Source organism: Miniopterus natalensis, chromosome 7 (assembly GCF_054644295.1).
Source record: "Miniopterus natalensis isolate mMinNat1 chromosome 7, mMinNat1.hap1, whole genome shotgun sequence".
In the NCBI taxonomy this organism is placed as follows: Eukaryota; Metazoa; Chordata; class Mammalia; order Chiroptera; family Miniopteridae; genus Miniopterus; species Miniopterus natalensis.
The window spans coordinates 61,228,874-61,248,251 of NC_142087.1; the positions used below are offsets into that span (position 1 = coordinate 61,228,874).

The following is a 19,378-nucleotide window of genomic DNA, read 5'->3' on the forward strand; positions in this document are numbered from 1 at the left end:
AGAGGCAGCCAACAAAACTATTGCAGACTGTAAAGAGTGGCAAATGCCTATCTCAAACTCCATGTATTCTATAAACTAATAATGTCACGTAGCTTAAACTAGAGCACAGTAACACATTCTACTCTTGTACCTTCTTAAAGAGCATGCTTAGTCTGTTTCAGCTTGTCGCTGAACTTGTCACACATAAATGATTCAATATTCTTGCCTTCTATTAACGTGGCCAAGTATTCTGCCTTCCTATGTGCAAACTAGCACGACTTTTGCTTTTTATTGGTTGAATGAACTCAACAAGTATTTCCATACCGCTCTCACTGTAGAAGGAAATAGCTTTGATGTGTGCCTTTGACTTTTTCTTCTGAATTCCTTCATTTGTGAACTGAATTTTCAGGTTGGCTTCATCATGTTTATTTTGATAAAAAGGACAAGTGTCTGTTAAAAAGGAAGCTGGACAACTGCAGGGTGTGACTATGCTCGAGTAGCAAATTAGCATGGACTCCTGTTTGGTGCTTGCAATGACTGCACTGGCGTACATCTGTTGACACTAACATGCCTGCTTCCCACACTAAGGGGCTTGTGATCTGTTCTGAAGCAAGGAGGAAAAAAGGATTCACCAACGAGGAGACAGCCCAAACATACAACATAATACTTCTCCCCCATGCTTCAGCCTCTTGAGGGTTGGGTGCCATTAGACACGAGGGTTGTTATAAACATCTCCCAGTGCAGATAACAAGTGTCACTAACAGGCTGATTGGCAGGAATGCTCCTGGGGTGAAGTGACAATGGAAAAGTATCTCTGCTAGTCTGTCAACTGAAGTGATATTTTAAGTTCAGTGTTGGAAGTTTCCTTTAAGGTTGTTTACCGAGGAATATGGTGTAACAATTTAAGCAGAATTTGCTACTTAAGGTTTTCTACCAATACAAAATTGTTAATGAAATCCATGCTAGTCTTCAGGCTGTTCAATACCGGGTAGGGTAGTATATCAGCTTTTGAGGTCCCTCTTGTTGCATCCTAAAGCATGTTTTAAATGGCTTGAAGAAAACGGTCTGCTAACCAAAGAATTACTGATTCATACTAGGAACTGAGCTCCTGCAAGACACAAAGGAAGTTTGGTTGATCTAAAAAGACTTTTTAAGTTTTTCAATTATTTCACGATGATGACAGAGCTAATTATGACCACACTATGTCTCACTTAATATTTTTCAAAGGAGTATTCTCAAAAATAGCATTTTCTTTTTTGCTAAGAGTACATTTTGAGAGTAAATGTGAATTTTACCTTCAACTATGTCTTTATTTACAGAATAGATCATTAATTTGGCACAGGCACACTCTGAAATAAACTAAAATGCATAACTTACTAGCACTGTCGGGTATGTGCTGCGTGTGGGGGGGGGTATATTAAGCAATGCATATCTGTCTGCCAGGGGCATGGGATTAATTTCTTATATAACACCAAACTTGAAGTAAAAAGATGTATTCTTAATCAGACCTCCATTATATGAAATACACACAAGAATTTTTTTGTTTCCATATAATTTAGGGCATGGACAGCAAAATATAACCCCCTCTAAAAAAGTTCAATTTTAAATCAAAATAAATTAAAACAATTAAAAATTAGTCCCATAATAACATGGTAAACAACTCAAATGGCTTTTTGTTTTAATGCTAGGAAAAACTGACCTTTCAAAGGTGAAAGTACTGTTAACACAGGTAGAGAGCAAACAAGGTAAAAAGTGAAAGCACGTACAGACACACACAAATATATATAAAAATTGACCAGAAATCACAGAACATTTAAGCAATGTTTTCTTAAGTAAAACTATTTTTTTTTTGTACTTTAAATAGACTAAAATATTTGGTGTGGGTAGGGGGAAAGAAAATCAGTATTTCACAATTTTAAATTGAAAACCAGCTGCAATAAAGCCTCAGCTTATTGTTTAATTTTAAAAAAATGGAACATTGTACTTTTGACAATCATAGGATTAAAGCTTACAAAGAACACATCTACCGTCTACATCACAGTGCACAGAGAATGCAGTCTCTGAGGACTACCACAGGGAAACAAGAACAGACTCTGCATCCATCACATTGCATTACAAAATTAATGCCGTATTAGAAAAATCTCACCTCCCATGGTCGGTGTTCTAGCTGGTAAGCACCTGAGGAGTAGGAGGCCATCAGAACTGAGGGCACAGCTCAGTCTGGATCAGGACACCAACTCGTTCACTTGCCAGTGGCTGATGCATTTAGTAATCTCAATACAATGTATATATATATAACACCACAATTCTGGCTTTTTGAGCAGGATAGTCTGGGGAATGTAGTAGAGGACAGAGCATCACAGGCCGTATTTTCCCTCAAGAGAGAAGAAATCCACACCACCAATTTTCATTGTGAAAAATTTAAGTTTCAGATTACTTTAACCCCATAAAAGTGTGATTTGTACTTACATATACCAGGATCTGAAAAACTTAGCTATCTAGTTGCCTCTTCTCTACCTCATTAAACCACTAGTTACCTTCCTTGGATTTCTAAGTGTTAGTCTCACCACCATGCTGGTGTCACTAGCTATTGTTAGGAAGTTCACATTCCATTCACAGTAATAAGTGATTGAAGGGCACATATCCAAGTATCAGAAACACTGACAGCCACAGGGCAGCTGAATTTCACCACAACTATTACAGCATTTAAGGGAGTATGGGGAAATCACAAGAATACCTGGGGTGATCAGCTTCTCCTGGGATGCCTGGGACTTTGCTGGGTTTGGCGCAGGAAATGCCACATCCAGTGGATCCCAGTCCCAGGCACCCCAGGGCAGTTGCTCCCCCTAGAAACAACACTCCTCCCTTGGTAACTCTAGAGAAAAGATAATTTTTCAAGAGCATAAGTCTACTTATGTGGGCATCAGCTCAAAAATATTTTTTGGGCACTTGCTAATGGCTAATTCCTATGAAGTCCATAAATATCTTATTTAATGGTGTCAACTTTAAGAACAGTTGGTGGTACTTAAGCAAATTTGTGAGCAATGTATATAAGTTCATCCCTGCAACCTGTTTTCAGACAAATCCTCTAACGATTCTGTTTTTGTCCGGTTATACAGTATTTTGCTGTATCTTTTTGAAATTTTCAGAGCTAAATGAATAATCCAGTTTTATGTCTTTTCATATTCTATTTTTAGGTGAAAATACTTGTTGCCAGCTATTTCCCACATTCTTGCTTCATATATTGAAAAGACGACTACCAACTGGAGATTATTTCCCTCAGATACAAAGGCCCTGAATTATGTTAATTTTAATAGTGCTCCCTCCACCAGAAGGTCTGGCCTTGGGGGAAAATGTCAAAAAGAATATTCTCAGATACAAAATTTTTATTTTGCCTACAATGCTGTGATCTTATTCAACAACTGAGAACTGCTTTCACCTTAATCTCTCTAGTTTTTCTTGTTTTGCCCTCTTGTATAAAAATGGTTAGTGTCACAGCTTCACTATCACTAATAAAAAGATACAAATATTTATGCCTTAAAGGTCAGGGTCAAAAAAGCAAAAATGAAGCCTGAGGTAAAGGTGGTCTAAGAAATGACCAATTTGGGTTCTGCATTTTGCCAAGAAATAGGGTTTTAAAAAAAACTTTAAATCATGCATATTACCTACTTGCTACATATATGATAATTATTTCTCCCAGTTTAATCTGTGTATATGTTAGTTACATAAACCAACAAATTACTACATTCTTAAGCAGGTACATACATTCAGGAGAAAAAGGCCCTATTCTTTCACCAGTATTTTTTTTCTGTTTGAACAATCCAAGAATTGTGAATAATGATGAAAGTGACAAGCAGATATTTTTTTAGGGACTTATTCAGAAAAGGAATCTCTCTTTGGAAGAAAAGACTTTAGAAGGACTTCTATTCCTACAAATGTTTAGAACCAACTCTATGCTACAGCATTGTAAAGGGTAGAACTTAATTTAGAACCAGAAATATGGCAAGTTCTCTAGTGACTAACACTGTAAAATAGCCAAAAGCTTTAAAGCCAGAGGGAGAAAGAACAGTAGAGTGTGAAATGGAAAATGTTATTTTTATAATTCTAAAACTTTACTTTTGTTCTTAACATCAATATATTATGGATTTCATTATTCCATAAATTATCTTTTTATTAGAAATAGGAAGCAAATCCCTATTCCCAACTCAAAGGAGCAAACTGGAAATTTTGGAGAAATTAAGAGCTTTTCCCCCCTCTGCCTTGGAGGGCAGAACATCATTTTTGCAGGAATTTTTTTTGCAGGAAAAATCTAAAAGTCCTTTGTGTACAGTTAATAAATCCTTCTCACTCCCATTATCAGTGGCATTATTCTTTCAAGGGGTCCTTACATCTCAACTAATGGTGAAATTTAGTCTATTATGGATCTCAGAGCAGCAAAACAATTGATACTGAAATTAACTGAGGCTAATATACTCTAGTCAGATCTGTGAATTAGAGATGGCCCAAAGTACATTGGAAAGTCCACTTCTGTTGGGCACAGCTAAGAAAATCAGGTCTGTACCATCTTCAGGCTACCCTTAATACAGGACAACTTAACTTGGTAGTGGTACTTCCCAGGGTGTCTTAAGCAGTTATCTACACCAAAGGGGAAAGAATTAAGGGCAGGGGTGGGGAGCTACAATCTAACATTGTTAGTACCTTCCAGAGACCACTGAGTGTATAATTATTTAATGAGGGGGTATATGGCAGAGCTTTATTTTATGTTAATGAATTCCAGTTATGATTCTTAATTGTCATTGCACCTAAAATGGCATACTAACTGAATTGCCAAATTAGGACTCTGGCAGAAAAATAATTATACTCTGATGGTCTGTCCATGAAAGGAAAATGTCTGAAAGCAAATTAAGAATTTTTTAGTGAAACAACAGAAGCATTCAACATTTTAAAAATATATGCAGATGAATGATCCTTACTGTTAAGGTTTTTCTATGAGTGTACATGTATGTATATATAAATCCATACACATACATTATATAGTTTATTTCCTACTAAGAAGATTTAAGGCAGTTATTCTATCTATAAAGTTAGCTATAATATCCAAGATAAAACAGACCCTACTCAAGAAATTATGTGACCATGTTAGACAAGTTCTTCTCATAAAGGCCATCTAGATCTAGTATAGTTCCCATTTCCTGGCTGAGGCTACAAACACAGGAATTCCACACCAAGAGATCATTTGTCCCTCAATCCCCATACATAAAAGTAGTCTGAACAGACAAAATATTCATGGAAAGCTTGAAAAGGAAGATATGAAAGGAACTCAATAGTAGGATTCTGACGACCTCTAGAGACCACACACTATGATCGTTACTCTTGATTGTCCAATATGGTGCGAGGAGGAAACAGGGCTAGTATTGTAGGAAGATCACTGGCTGCACCTGCCAGAAAAGTTCATAATCCTAAACATACGTTGAAATAGAATCTGCTATTTGCTAGTCACAAAGACATTAAACTGGAGAGAAGTTCTCCTGTCAAGTGGTTGACCAATTTGAACATCAACCTTCATGCAGAAATTAGAGCCCTCGGTATGAACAGCACCATCCATTTTGGTCTTTAATAAAAAAGTCAAAGGAGAAACATTCTGATGTATGCAGATAAAACATGGTTGGCAAGGAAGAGGGCAGCTGGTAAAACCATTAGGGACACATGTCAAGAGAAGGGGAGAAAGAATAAAAGTCAGCTGATAAATATGAAGGATTTAGCAAAGTAAAGCTCATGGAGGAAAGAAAATGGGCAATAATTTGTTATGTCTAGACATCAATGCATTAGATCAGAGTAGGGAAAAAAAAAGACTGTGTGTTTCTATGTCCACAGACTACTCAGTTATCTAAAGGGATATGGGACGTGGCGGTAGGGGTGCTGGTGGTAATGGAGTGGGGCAAACTGTGAAACTGGAATGTCTGGCTGTGAAAGCAAGGGCTGCACATGAGACAAATTTTAAGTGCAGGAAAGATTGTCTTGTGTTACTTTATATCCCACCATCAACCAGGAGTGTTCCTATTATTGAATGAATGTTCAAAGTAATGTTATTTTTTTAAAAGACAGAAGGATCCTAAAAGCATATTTAGACAGTTTTTGAAGAGGTAGAGAAACCAACTGGGTATACACACTCTTTCGTTTGATTTCAACTAGCAAGATACTAGACTGACTGTATTTCACCTTCAAAGTATGAGTCTTGACGAAACTGACAATAAAGGTACAAATAAACTGAAATTACAATAATTTTAACAAAGGAGAAACTCTGACAATGTTAAAAGACTGATAAGCAAAACTGGATACGGTTTAAGGTAAAACAAAAACAAAAACCACCCTAGGTATTCAACAACTTGCAAATATAAACTTGGAATACAGAATAAGAGGAAGAGTACAGAATAAGACTGACTAGCTTTCAAGAAAAACTAGGCAGATTTTCTTCTTGCAAAGTGACAGGTCCAGAGAAAGAAAGTAACTCCCACAAGACTAAGCAGAGCTTGAGGGTAAGGACCAAATCCCAGCCATCTTTTTATTGCTCAATGCTTATCGCAATGGTTGGGTAAAGAACAGGCATAGATAAATGTTTATGAAAGAAATTTATACCAAAATGTATAATTAGCATAATTAGTTCAAACCTAATCAGGCAAGTTTCTTAAAGTGGGATGAGAAAAGAACATAAGCAGAGTTATTCCAAAAGTGGACTGAAATCCAGTTTTTCTCATTTTAACTAGTGGTTATAAACTTTTCAAGCCTTTTTTTTAAGCAATAAATTTTTTTTTAAAGAAGTCTACGTGGAATTAAAATGAAGCTGCCACTGGTTAAGCCAAAATCAGTGGGAATATCACCAGCCTCCAATTTCCAAGGCCAACCCTAAGGAGTCTCTATGGAATCAAATCCACTGTGAAAACCATCATTCGCCTAAATGTGATAGATAGCATGGTCCTTCAGTTCTCACGTTGTTAAATTGAGGAAATTACTAGCACTGTGAAGGAGAAATTCATAACTAATGTTGCTAATTTAAAGAAAGACAAAATTCAACAGAAAGGATATCTCCCCATTTAGAAGAATGAAAAGAGCCCCTATAAAGGGGGTGCGGGAGGAAGGGTTAATAGGCCACTGCAGACAAAACAGAATGCAAAAACAGCATCCCATTATGAAAAGCAAATATGGGAAAAAGCCACTGGCTAGGATTACTACTTGGGCACTGCAGATACTCTTTCGTTAAAATACTCCAAGAAACTGGAACTGTGAACAGCCCGGAAACTGCTGTATATTTGGGGGACTACCTGAACGTGAAGAAGAGAAGCATACAAACAAATGCTTTTGGGGTTCAACATCTTCAAAGAAACTCTAGGGAGGTATTGCTTAAAAACATCTGTGTCACTAATGTAAATAGGCTCATTTGGTCTTTCTGTTATCTATACCCTCATCTGCTGATTTGCTTTCTGTGGTTTCAGTTATTCTGGGTCTACCATGGTCTGGAAAATTCCAGAAATAAATAAGTAAAAAACAAACATAACCATGACCATTAAATATATCCACAAAAATGTAGCCACCACCATGAAGTCAACTGCTTGACAGGTATAACTGTTTAATACAATAGGTGTTTCCTACAAGTTGAGTCCCAGCTTCATGCTGCAAAGAACCCCATCATAACTGCAGAGCAGTGCTCCACTATGATGTACTGTAACGGACACTGCGTCGCTGAACATACTGATGCAAGAGTGACTGCCAAGACCTTCTACTAGTTTCAAAAGTTGTTCTCTGCTCCCAGAACTGTTCCCAAGTTCTCAAGTAAACACCTCCAAGGGGCAGAGGCTCCCCTGGTTATCTCCAGCAGACCTGACAGTGGTAATAACTGGGACATTTACACAAATCACAAGATGCACTGTAGAAGTAGTAATTAGCGGGCAGCGGGAAGTCTGGAGGTGAGCAGCCAGACACTACAATAGTGAAAACTTGCCCAAGGCAGATCTGAAGAAGGGGTTGTTAAATGGTACTGACTGTGCAAATGACACACTTTACAGCAAGAGCTTGAAGAAATATCACTGAGAATGACATGAGAAGCAGTCTATCACAAAATAAGGCCACCTTTGACTATTACAAGTTGTAGAACCATTCCAATTCTCAAGTTTGGATCTGCGTAGAGGTGTTCATATAAAGCATTCATACCCAGAATGAGTTCCCTCTAAAATGAGCCTTTGCATGGGTGCCTTCTCTTTGTTGGGAATGCCTGTCTCACTGGCTCTCCATGCAGCTTGCTCCTTCTCACGCCCAGTGTTAGCTCAAGCAACACCTCCTTAGAGAAGCCTTCACTCTCTTATGCTCTGTCACCCTATTTATTTCCTTCACAGACAAAGAAGCCGATAAAGAGTTATAGCAACTGTTGTTTCAGCAAAGAAGATACTGTCTTGTTCACCTTAACCCAAAGGCTAAGAAAGTTCCTTGCACATATAACAGGTGAGCAGTAAATACTTGTTAAATAAGTAAAAAAACACTACAAGTTTACAAGAACACATACATGTACACACAAATATTGGAAAGTGAGGAATACTTAACAGAAAACAACCAAATGCTGAAAGTACTGAAAATGACACCTGTAGAAACAGGTGATTATGTTTTCAAAGAACAAGTACCTAAGATATTTATTTTAAAAATATAAAAACTTACTAGAAGGGGACACCAGGAGTGGTTATTTTTCATTTCTATCGAGATGCAAACAAAATGTTTAAACAGCAATGACTTAATATTAGACTTAAGCGTTACTTGCTGCAGAATGGACTACCCACACAGCTTCTGGACTCTCACTGCAGAGCATAAAATGTGGTCAGTTCTAATAGCAACCATATATTCAGGATTAGTTAAGAACAGCTCAGACTGTAGGTAATTATAAGCTAAAAAAGTTGCTAAACTGCTTCTCCCCAGATTTTTAAACTTCTAGATGAATAATTATGTAAAATAAGAGATTTTATAAGTTGAATACAACAAACTTTAAAAACAGATGGCCCTTATCTGCTGACCATACCTCAGCATCACTTTTCTAGGTATTTTGCAGGAGCAATTACATTTACAAAAGGTCCATTCATAAAACAATCTGGTAACTAAATCAAGTGAAACTAAAATCAAAGAGCACTAGGTCTGCTATTGAAATATTTAAAATATCTTTTTAAAAAGAGTGTTTACATCTATAGATTGGCTTTTAAAAAAGGATAAATATACTGAAATAATTGTAGCATATCCCTGAAAATAATTATACTGCCACCTGTGCATTTTTTATGAGGTGTAAGGATAAATCAATAGACTGCTAGGTCACACAAGTCAAGTATTATTTGTTGAAATGTGGTGTAAGACAAAGCAACTTACTCCATATGAATTTTTACTGTACCCCAGAAGTGACCAGTGCTGGCACTATCAGTGCAACCATCACTGGCGATGGATGTCATGCTATGCTATTTTGGTATCAGGACAAAAGTAGGAACAGAGAAGAGGTTTAGAAAGATTTTCTGCAAGGCTTCCTTATAATGAGATTTAGCAGTAAACAAACAAACCAACAAGAATAAATGTTTAAGACCCACTGAACACATTAAGGTCAAGGATTTCAAAAGTTAATCCACTTTTCTTCCCCCAAGAGTTTATTTTTGGTAAAAGGCAGAAAAATTAGTTTTTCTACAAGGGAAATCTGCTCCTAATGATAATTTGAAAATCTTAATATATATATTATATATTAAAAAAGACACACAAAAATAACGGAGAAGTGGGAATAGATTAGGTACTGTAACTTTATAAAGGCTTGCCTAAATCAAGAAGCAGCACACACACACCTAATTTATGCAAACTAAAAATGTATATAAACAGCACAATACTGTGATACTGGATCATGATACATTACCTGTACACATAACTACTACTGTTATTAATAAACCTTTGGGACACTCAATTTTATGCCCAGTAAGACATCAGTAAGTCTTTAAAATCTTCTCTTCCTCCTTTATGGAAGGGTATTTCTAGACACTAATTTTCCCATCTAGTATTCGAATATAGGAAACCGATTCCACAAGGTGCTTTAATTGTTGAGACCTCAAGTGCTGCTTTCTCAGTTGAATTTTTGGATACAAACAGTCCATGGGGACCACACACAAATACTATGACAGAAGAGTTGTTACATTAAGTCTTTTGATGGGACTTGATTGGTGACGAAGCTTTATGACATGCTTGAGCAACGCACTGAAGGGGATCCCATCTGAGTTAATACTTTGTCCAACCACTGTAGAGGTCCATTCAGATGAAGTTCAATCCAGCAAGGAGTGCTCGTTACTGTTTGCCTTCTGTTTAAAAGAATACAAGCAAATAATTATGAAATTAAAAGAACATGAATATGTTTAGCTACAGGCAATAATAATTTAGGTAAAGTAAAAGGTTGTATATATTAAAACCTAAATTCTTTCGAACAAGTATTAGGTTTGGATATCTAATTATTTTAAAAACTGCTTAATCCTCAAAGTCTAACAAAGTATTTCCAACAACTTTTTTCTTTTAAAGAAACTTATAAAAAACATTCCTTTCCCCTCAAATTAAAATTAGTAGGGTGACCTTATTATTTACCATCCAAAATGAGACACCTTTATGAGAGAATGCAGTCACTATTAATAATCATGCCCAGGCAAGAGACATAAACCAGGACTGACCCATGCTAATCGGAATATATAGTTACCCTACTTATTTATCAACCACAGAATAGAAGACATTCAAGTACCAAATGAAGTCTAAATGGAACAGGGTTAAAGTATACCAGAACAAAATTCCAATCCAAGCTTATCACAGAATGTTAAGAGTTGTAGTTCAGCTTTCCTGGACAAAGCCAACATCATCTCTTTTAGGGACATCATGCAGACTTTTAGTTACAAACACCCTTAGTACTTCAACAAAAAGGGCTACTGCCTGGGAATCACAAATTGTTCAATAACAACCTGTCACTTCCATGCACTGATCTTACTTGTTTTATTTAATATACAATAAGTCAATAAATTTGCTTGCCTCTTCAATGTGGCAACCCTTCAAACATGAGAAAAGGCCATTATCAACATTCCACCCCCAAGCAACACATGCTCAATATAACTTAAAACTGTATTTCAAAGGATGCAGGTTTTCTGTAGCAGAGGGTGTCAATTCCATTATGCCTTTCAGATTTTTCAGTGTTCTCTAGGTGCCTTCCAACTGCAGGTATCTGCATTTACCTGCCTGAGAAATTCTCAGCTCTGTCCACATGGGTAGCAGACTAGAAATGCCAGGAAATCAATATCCTCAAGAGCAGCCTTCAAGCCATGACACAGGAACTGGCTCTTAAATGTCCAGTTTCCTTTCCCTGTGGGTGGGATATTTCTGAATGTTCTTTACCATTTTCCAAAGTTTTCCTAAGGGAATAAGCTGGGGCCCGCCCACTACAGTAGATGGATTAATAATGGTATTGGCTGCCTTCCCTCCCCTACCTCACTTCCCTACTTCCTCCTTCCTTACCAGTATTTCCTCCATTTCCTGAACAAACTCTTTGCACTTGAATCCTTGTCTCAGGGTCTGAGACACGCACTAAGACATTCCTAAAATATGACACACAAAACTTAACACAACAGTCCCAAATCTGATTTGTACAGAGTCATCGCCTTGTTTTGATTTAGAGATACTATGTTTGTCTGTGCAGCCTAAGACTGCACAAGCACACTTCACAAGTTGCCTCACATTGTCCATGAGATGTAGGCAAGACTGAATCTTTCACACCTTCCCCTCCATTCTTTTTGTTCTGTTCGTCACGCAGTTTCTCCAGAGTTCCACCTCTCCCTCAGATCAGGACTTTGGCAGCGATTTTGTCAAAATCCCTTTTGCCATTTGCTGAATTCTGGATTTTTCCCCAGTTTGTTTTCAATCTAATCATTTTATTACTACATTAGTTTAATCTTCAGGAATAATTCTTAATCTAGGTCACTGAAGGGAAGTAATAAGTAAAGGCAGCTGTCACTATATCTATTCGGGCACAAAATTGCACTTAAAGTATTATCCATCCCCCTACCTGTTTAGTTGCTTCAGTACTGGTTCACTCATTTCTCAATAAAATATGAATTCTTTACACATCTATATTCCCTTTTTTATTTTTTTAATCCTCACCTGAGGATATTTTTTCCATTGCTTTTCAGACAGAATGGAAGTGAGAGACACAGAGACACACACTAATGTGAGAGAGACACATCTATTGTCTGTACTCGCCCTGACTGGGGATTGAACCTGAAACTGAGGTACGTGTCCTTGCCAGAATCGAACCTGGGACCCTTCAGTGCGCAGGCCAATGCTTTAACCACTGAGCCAAATGGGCTAGGGCTATATTTCTGACTTTTATGCTGGGAATGGAGCTGGCATTAAAGATACAAAAAAACAGTTTTTCAAGTCCAACAGTTGTATCTATCTCCTCAGATCCAGAGTCATTTAAGATAAAAGGTTCCTGGTAACTACCCACAGTTCACAGATATATGGGTATCGGATGTTATCTGTAAATGTTTAAGAAAACGTCTTAATTATCCAAAGTAGATAGATGTGCCTGACTCCACACCCATAAAACCATACCGTGTATTAGTGCTTCTCATAATTACAGATTTTAAATTATTTCTGGGTTAAAGAATGGCAGAGTCCACAGTAAATGAAGGGCAGTATCTCTCTCTACCAATTTAAACTGCTCTTAGTAGGAGACCTATAGATAAACATGGAATTCTCCCTAACCTATTCAGTTCATATTTAATTAGACTGAATTTCTACCATGTTCTGCAATATTCTAATCATTTGAAGGGGGGGAAAAAGGTCTGACCTGAAATACTACCAGATAGTAGTATTTGAATCTAATTTTAATATTAACTCAGGTCAATTCAAGTCCAAAGAAAAAAAGAACTCAGCACTCTTTAGAGGTATCACATCTCAAAAGGGAAATGATTAAAGCAAAAAGAACTACAGCAAAGTCACAAAGTGAATTTTTCTACTAATACAGCTTGGACAAAATAGTGAGGAGTCTTCATTTTAGGATATACATATATAACACAGAATATACTTTCATGAAAGTACTCAACCAACAGACCTCAAATCTTACCACCTCACACAACTTGTTTAAGATCAGAAATGAAGTACAAATGAAATAAATTCTGAAGGGCCCAAACTGTGGAATGAAATAGGAATACTATTGCTATACTATATAAACTTCTTAAGCAGCCATTCAAAGAGTGAGCAAGAGGTGGAGAGAGATCAAGTATTTTACTTATAATTCCATTCTTTAAGATGCTGAGGAAGTCTTCCTTTTCTTTGATGTGGAATCCAATCTATTGTAATTTCTCTTACCCCTGGATGGAAATTTTGCTTTTGTAAAACTAAATTACGTAATCGTGCCACTATCTCAGAGAAGAGGACAAGAGTCAAGGAGAGCGTCCTCAAGTCCTGTCTCTCCCACTTACAACGTGTCCTTGGGCACATTATCAAATCTCTTCTAAGCTTATTTCCAAATAAGTATTAGTTTGAACCATTTTTTTATTTACAAAGACTGCAACCTTATAAAGAAAGGATAGCAACAGAAATTCTTAGCAATGTTGGAAGACATGAGATACTGCATTTAAAACACAGCACAGTGCCCGGCACCTAACAAGTACCCCTTCTATTACTGGATAAAGTTGCACCTCTTAACCTTATATTCAAGTGGTCTCAACTTATCTGTCCAGCCTTATTCTTCAGTATATTCTATACTTCAGGCAAACTGGACTGCTATTTTATTGCCAGAATGATCATGTGCCACACCCTCATAGCTGACTACAAAAATACTATGCATCTTTTAGAACCTACATGACCTCCACCATCTCTACCAGAAGCCTTCAGTAAGCCCCAGTGAAAACATCTCCCCTTCTATGAACCGACGCAATCCTTCTGTTACACCCCTTTTATTGTATTTAAGAATATGTATTATGTTACAGTACATATCTATATGTTTCAATTCTGTCTTCCTATTGCATAGGAATTCGCAATGTTTTGAATCTAGAGGCCTCCAACTTTCTTTTATTTCACATAAAGATGTGCTGACTCCATAACCTCAATGAAAAGAGGCAAATGTGAACTCCAGAACATGCAAAGAATGGAATAAAAAAGAATTATAATGTGGAAATTTAAGAACTGAATATGTATTTCATACCGGTATTCTGCTCCCCACCCTTTCACAAAACTCATTCTTATGGTGCACATTCTAGTTAGCTGATACACGGCTTCAAACCCCTGATTAACAGACTGAGCCAGAAGAGCAGCAAATTCCTGGTTGTTGAAGATCTTCAGATTACAGCCTATGATGGCAAAAAGGAAAAAAAAATTGTGTAAAAAGAGTACCATTGTTAAGAACATAACTTTAAAAGGGCTACAGATATTAGAATATGAACATGCAAATTATCTCCTGGCTCCTAAAGTTAACAGCAACTAGAAATGACAGATTTACTGATGTTGTATCCATACCTGGTGGAATTTTACACACTGTTGCAGGGTGCCAGCCGTATCTCTGATTACAATTGGGGCTCTGCACAAAGATTGCACTATCACTTAGGCACTCAGCAAAAACTTCCCCACCTATGTAATATAAGCGCACTCCTCTTCCTAAAACAAAATACATACAGGATTAGTTTTATAACATTTACTATTTTAGCATGACTTTGGAAGAATCTTCTTGGAGGAATACTAAAATAATATAAGGTATTTAGATGACATTTTCCACAGCTATGCTTTTCTGAAGTCAAACTTTGAAACATACTATGGTATGTTTTCCCAAATATTTCTTAACAATGATTTTATTGATTTGTAAAAATACATACTTATCAAAAATATTTAAACAATGTAGAAAAGTACATGGATAGTAAAATAAAAAACTTCACACCAGTTATACATTTTAAAATAGGTAAAAGAAACTGAGTAAATCTGGAAGAAATTAACTGTTTGGAGAAATATACCTTTATTACAATAAATAGTATTTCCTTTAAGATCCCACTAAAGACAAAAAGGTAATAAAAATCATCAAGCCCTGGCCAGTATGGCTCAGTTGGTGGAGTACCATCCTGTGCATCAAAAGGTCGCCAGTTCAATGCCCAGTCAGGGCACATGCCCAGATTGTAGATTTGGTCCCTACTCAGGGTGCATATAGGAGGCAACCGATTGATATTTCTCTCTCATATCCATGTTTCTCTCTCTTTTCCTCTCCCTAAAAATCAATAAAAACGTATTTTTAAAAAGTCATCAAGAGGTTAAAGAAAGGGAGATTATCTTTGGTGGGCCTGACTTAACCAGGTGATAACCTTAAAAGGGACTCGGCTGTCCCTGGTGAAAGTGATTCAAAGTGAGACAGACAGTCAACACAAGAGACTCTTCTCCATTGCTGACTATGAAGATGGAGGAGGCCACCTGGCAAGGAATGTAGGTGGACTCTAGATGCTGACAGCAGCCTCTAGCTGAGAGTCTGCAGGAAATGAGGACCTCGGTGCTACAACCTCAAGGAAGTGAACCCTGCAACAATTGTGGCTGGACAGGGACCTCAAGCTCCAGATGAGACAGAGCTCAGATACTTTGAGTTCCTCTTTTGAGACCCTGAGGAGGCTCCTAAGCCATACCTGGAGTTCTGATGCACAGAAACTGTGAGAATAAATTTGTGTAGTTTCAGGCTAGTAAGCATGTGCTAGTATGTTACACAGTAAAAAAAAAAAAAAAAGAATAAAAGAACCAACAAACCAGATTTAATATATAAATACAAAATCTGGTGCCCTATCCTCTTATGACTATAGAATATGTGGTTAAAAAAATAATCACTTACTTGACCGTCAGGAAAACATTAAGTCTAAAAAGATTTTTTTCAGGCTATATTCTCTGACCAGAACCACCTAATAAACTAAAAATCAAAAGTAAAAAGATAATCTAATAATTACAGCAATAAAAAATTCTGCAGAAGTGATTAAGGTAGAGGAAAACTTTCTGTTCAATTTTTATGCAGAACCCCAATTAAAACACACCAAAAAACCCCCAAATATTTTAGTTAAAGTAGGGTGGATATGCAGAGGCCTTCCTCACCTACAGACCCTTGGTACCCTAACAAGATACACAAAATTTAAAAATCAAGCAAGATTTGAGAAACTGCACATGGAGCCAAATAACAGACCTCTTAAATCCCTAATACTATAGTTTTACACTCTTTAGTGACCAACATTATTTATCATAGATGATGGTTCATGCAATGGACACAGAAGAAAATGACTGTTAAAAGAAGTTACTTTAAGGTGATGAGAACTCTTTTCAGTTATATCAGTGGTGCTCAAACATTTTTTTTAACCTCAGTCAAAAAACAATACTGAAGACCCCAAGAAGTTTTCGTTTATGTAGATTACATCTATGGAAACTTACCAAACTAGATATTAAAACTAAAATTCAAAAAATTCATTAATTAATTCATTAAAAAATCAAATAAACTCAGTACATATTAACATAAGTACCATATTTATAAAAAATAACTCTTTTCCAAAAAGCAAAATGAACAAAAAAGTTAGTGAGAAGAGAAGCAATGTATTTTTGCAAATCTCTTAAATGTCTGATTAACAGGAGAGTGCTGGAATTCTCATCAGTCTACATTTAATCTCTTGCAAGATCATATGCCATCTAGCTCCTGAATACTTCACTATGTATGTGAGACAGTGGAAGTGGTACCATCCTAGTACCACTATGAAAATAGTTTTGACCTCACAAGCTTGCTGAAAGGCTGCCGGGACTACCACATTTTGAGATCGTCTTGACTATTTTTTGAACTTCATTAAATGATAGTTCTTGTTTTAGATATCTTGCTTCAAAATGAATAATGAGATTTAAAATATGAACTCACTGACGGGGGCAATAACTAGGAGATGTGAATGAACTAAAAATAATCTGAACACGACAATTTACGCCTGCTACAGACTCTGTAAAGTAGTTATTTTAGCACCTATTTATTGAAGGACCTCTCAGTATCAAGGGTGGCAAATAAAAAGAAGTCAAGAGTTTGCAGAAGGAAAGGATCACCAGATCTATTAAAAGCAGTGAAGCTATAGGCTTAACCTGACAAAGAGAAGGCAGGCTTTCTGCACACAATCTCTTGATGTGGTAAACCACATAATGCTCACATTTTGAGTATATGACATTGGTTTTTCACACAAGGGAAAAAAACACATACCTATATGTCTTCTTGTCATTTCTACTGTAGCATTTCGGTTGACGTTGGAGAGTAAGCCTAAGCAGAACCTCTCTGAATTTGATGGATCTGTGAAGCCGTCTACAGTGAGTGAGGGCTGGGATGCATGGAAGGTCTCTCCAACCCTCTGGTTTAATTCATAATAGGCTATTGAACACCAAAATGCAGGTTCTGAGTAAGTGACCGGCTGCAAATCTGGGGGGGGAAACCAAACCCATAAGAGTGAGAAATGCTGTGTGACAAATCAAGCCAAGAATAGATTGAACATCATCATCTTTACATGCCCTCTGCCAGCCTATCCTGGCAACAGCTCAGGAAGTAGACCTAACATCTACATCACAAACTCCAGTTTCCACAGATCATACCGGATTTTCAATTTCCGCTATCTCATTAAATCACCCACTCTGCAAGACTCTTTTTTTAAGACTTTATGGGGGATCATTTGTTCTCCTAGTAGTTTTACACTAGTTCATGTTCAAACAGAAAACCATCCTAGATAAAGTAAATCAATTTACATAATAAAGCTAATTTTCAGTAGGATGAAGTGGAATAAAGCTGAAGTAAGGACTAATGAGTCCTTAATCCTTAATAAAGGAAAAAATGTCATAATGACAGGATACAAAATGACATACTTTTGACATTTATCTATTTTAACATCAGATTCTCATAGGTTACCCTAGTTACAAAAATAAAAAATCCCGGCACAGACAAGAAACAAAAAGAATGTGCAAGCAGAAGCAGAACATGGAATCAATATATTCCATGGAAAACCAGGATCCCATGTATTTAACCTCTATGATCGTGATTATAATCCATCACAAGGAATATCATTCAAAAACATTGACCATTTTTGTAGAATAATTTCCAAATGTGTCAAGAGAAACTGCAAAATAGCAAGGTAAAATAAAGGCCAAAAATAAACTACAGAATGTTTAAATACACACACACACACACACACACACACACACACACACACACACGAGCTCTCACATATGCATAGCCCCTGAAACCACATGCACGCATTTGTGATATGTGTATATCAATATATTTATACACACACCTCGTATTAAAATTGCTATTACAAAATATGTCATAAAAAACATACCCACAAAAATCTAGTCACACTATGTCATAAAATTTACCGTGAATAAAGAATATGATTTCCATGAATAAACAGATTATTAATTTCTCATACTATGTGCAAGTAGAAAAGAAGTTCAGTAATATTGAAGCACATTACCAATATCATTTTTAAAAAGCATTAATTTGAATAATCACTTGGCTATTTATTGAGTTCCCTTTCTCATATATATATATTTATATAAAATAATGACCTGAGAAGACATTTAAGTAAATGATACAGTATAAAAACAGTGGGTGAAAAGTATTTGTAACTTACCCAGACTATGATTAACAGGGGAAAGAGTAGTAGGAGATAGTTCTGCTGGAGATCCTGAAATAAAAGGAATTAATTTAAAAATAGATGTGAAATTATTTCTAGAACTTCTGACCAAATAGTAATTACATAGGTTGTAATAAATGATCACAAATAATAATTTACATCTCAAGAATTAAAAATATACAGCTGCTTGGCTCTGGCTGGGTAGCTTGGTTGGTTAAAGCATCATCCTGCTACACTAAGGTTGAGGGTTCGATCCCCGGTCAGGGTACACACAGGAATCAACCAACGAATGCATATATAAATGGGACAACAAATCAATATTTCTCTCTCTCCCTTCTTCTCTCTCTAAAAACCAATCAATAAAATATATATATATACACAGATGCTTTATATGAGTGTAATTTTTGAGGCTTCACTAATATAAAAGGTAAAAAAGAGTATAAAGCAACCCTGGTTCTAGCCAGAGTTCCCCTTCCCAAAGGAATCCAGTGTATCTTTCCAGATTTTGTTCTGAGCCCAATTTTACATACAAATGTAATCTAGTTCTGAACTTTGCCTTTATATTACTTATTCTATCCGATGTTGTTTCCTTATTAATTACTTATCTAACTATATATCAGCTGCACAACATTCCATTATGATATATTACAATCCCATATGGATGGATACTCAGGCTACTTTCAACCTTTTGAAAGACTGAAATG

The 19,378-nt window shown here is 36.5% G+C and overlaps 1 protein-coding gene across 3 annotated transcripts in view; it reads right to left on the reverse strand.

Moving 5' to 3' along the window:
- Positions 1 to 1,640: 1,640 nt before the first annotated feature.
- SMAD2 (SMAD family member 2) overlaps positions 1,641 to 19,378 on the reverse strand; it is a 67,504-nt gene continuing 49,766 nt past the window's right edge. For 2 of the 3 annotated variants that reach the window (XM_016225061.2, XM_016225062.2), the window contains exons 7-11: positions 18,672 to 18,725; positions 17,255 to 17,467; positions 14,530 to 14,667; positions 14,219 to 14,363; positions 1,641 to 10,337 (exon numbers count right to left, since the gene is read on the reverse strand). In XM_016225061.2, coding sequence (XP_016080547.1) covers positions 10,214 to 10,337; positions 14,219 to 14,363; positions 14,530 to 14,667; positions 17,255 to 17,467; positions 18,672 to 18,725 — 674 coding nt within the window. In that variant the 3' untranslated portion in view covers positions 1,641 to 10,213. The remainder of the gene's footprint in view (positions 10,338 to 14,218; positions 14,364 to 14,529; positions 14,668 to 17,254; positions 17,468 to 18,671; positions 18,726 to 19,378) is intronic. The other variant, XM_087819080.1, reaches the window with a different exon arrangement.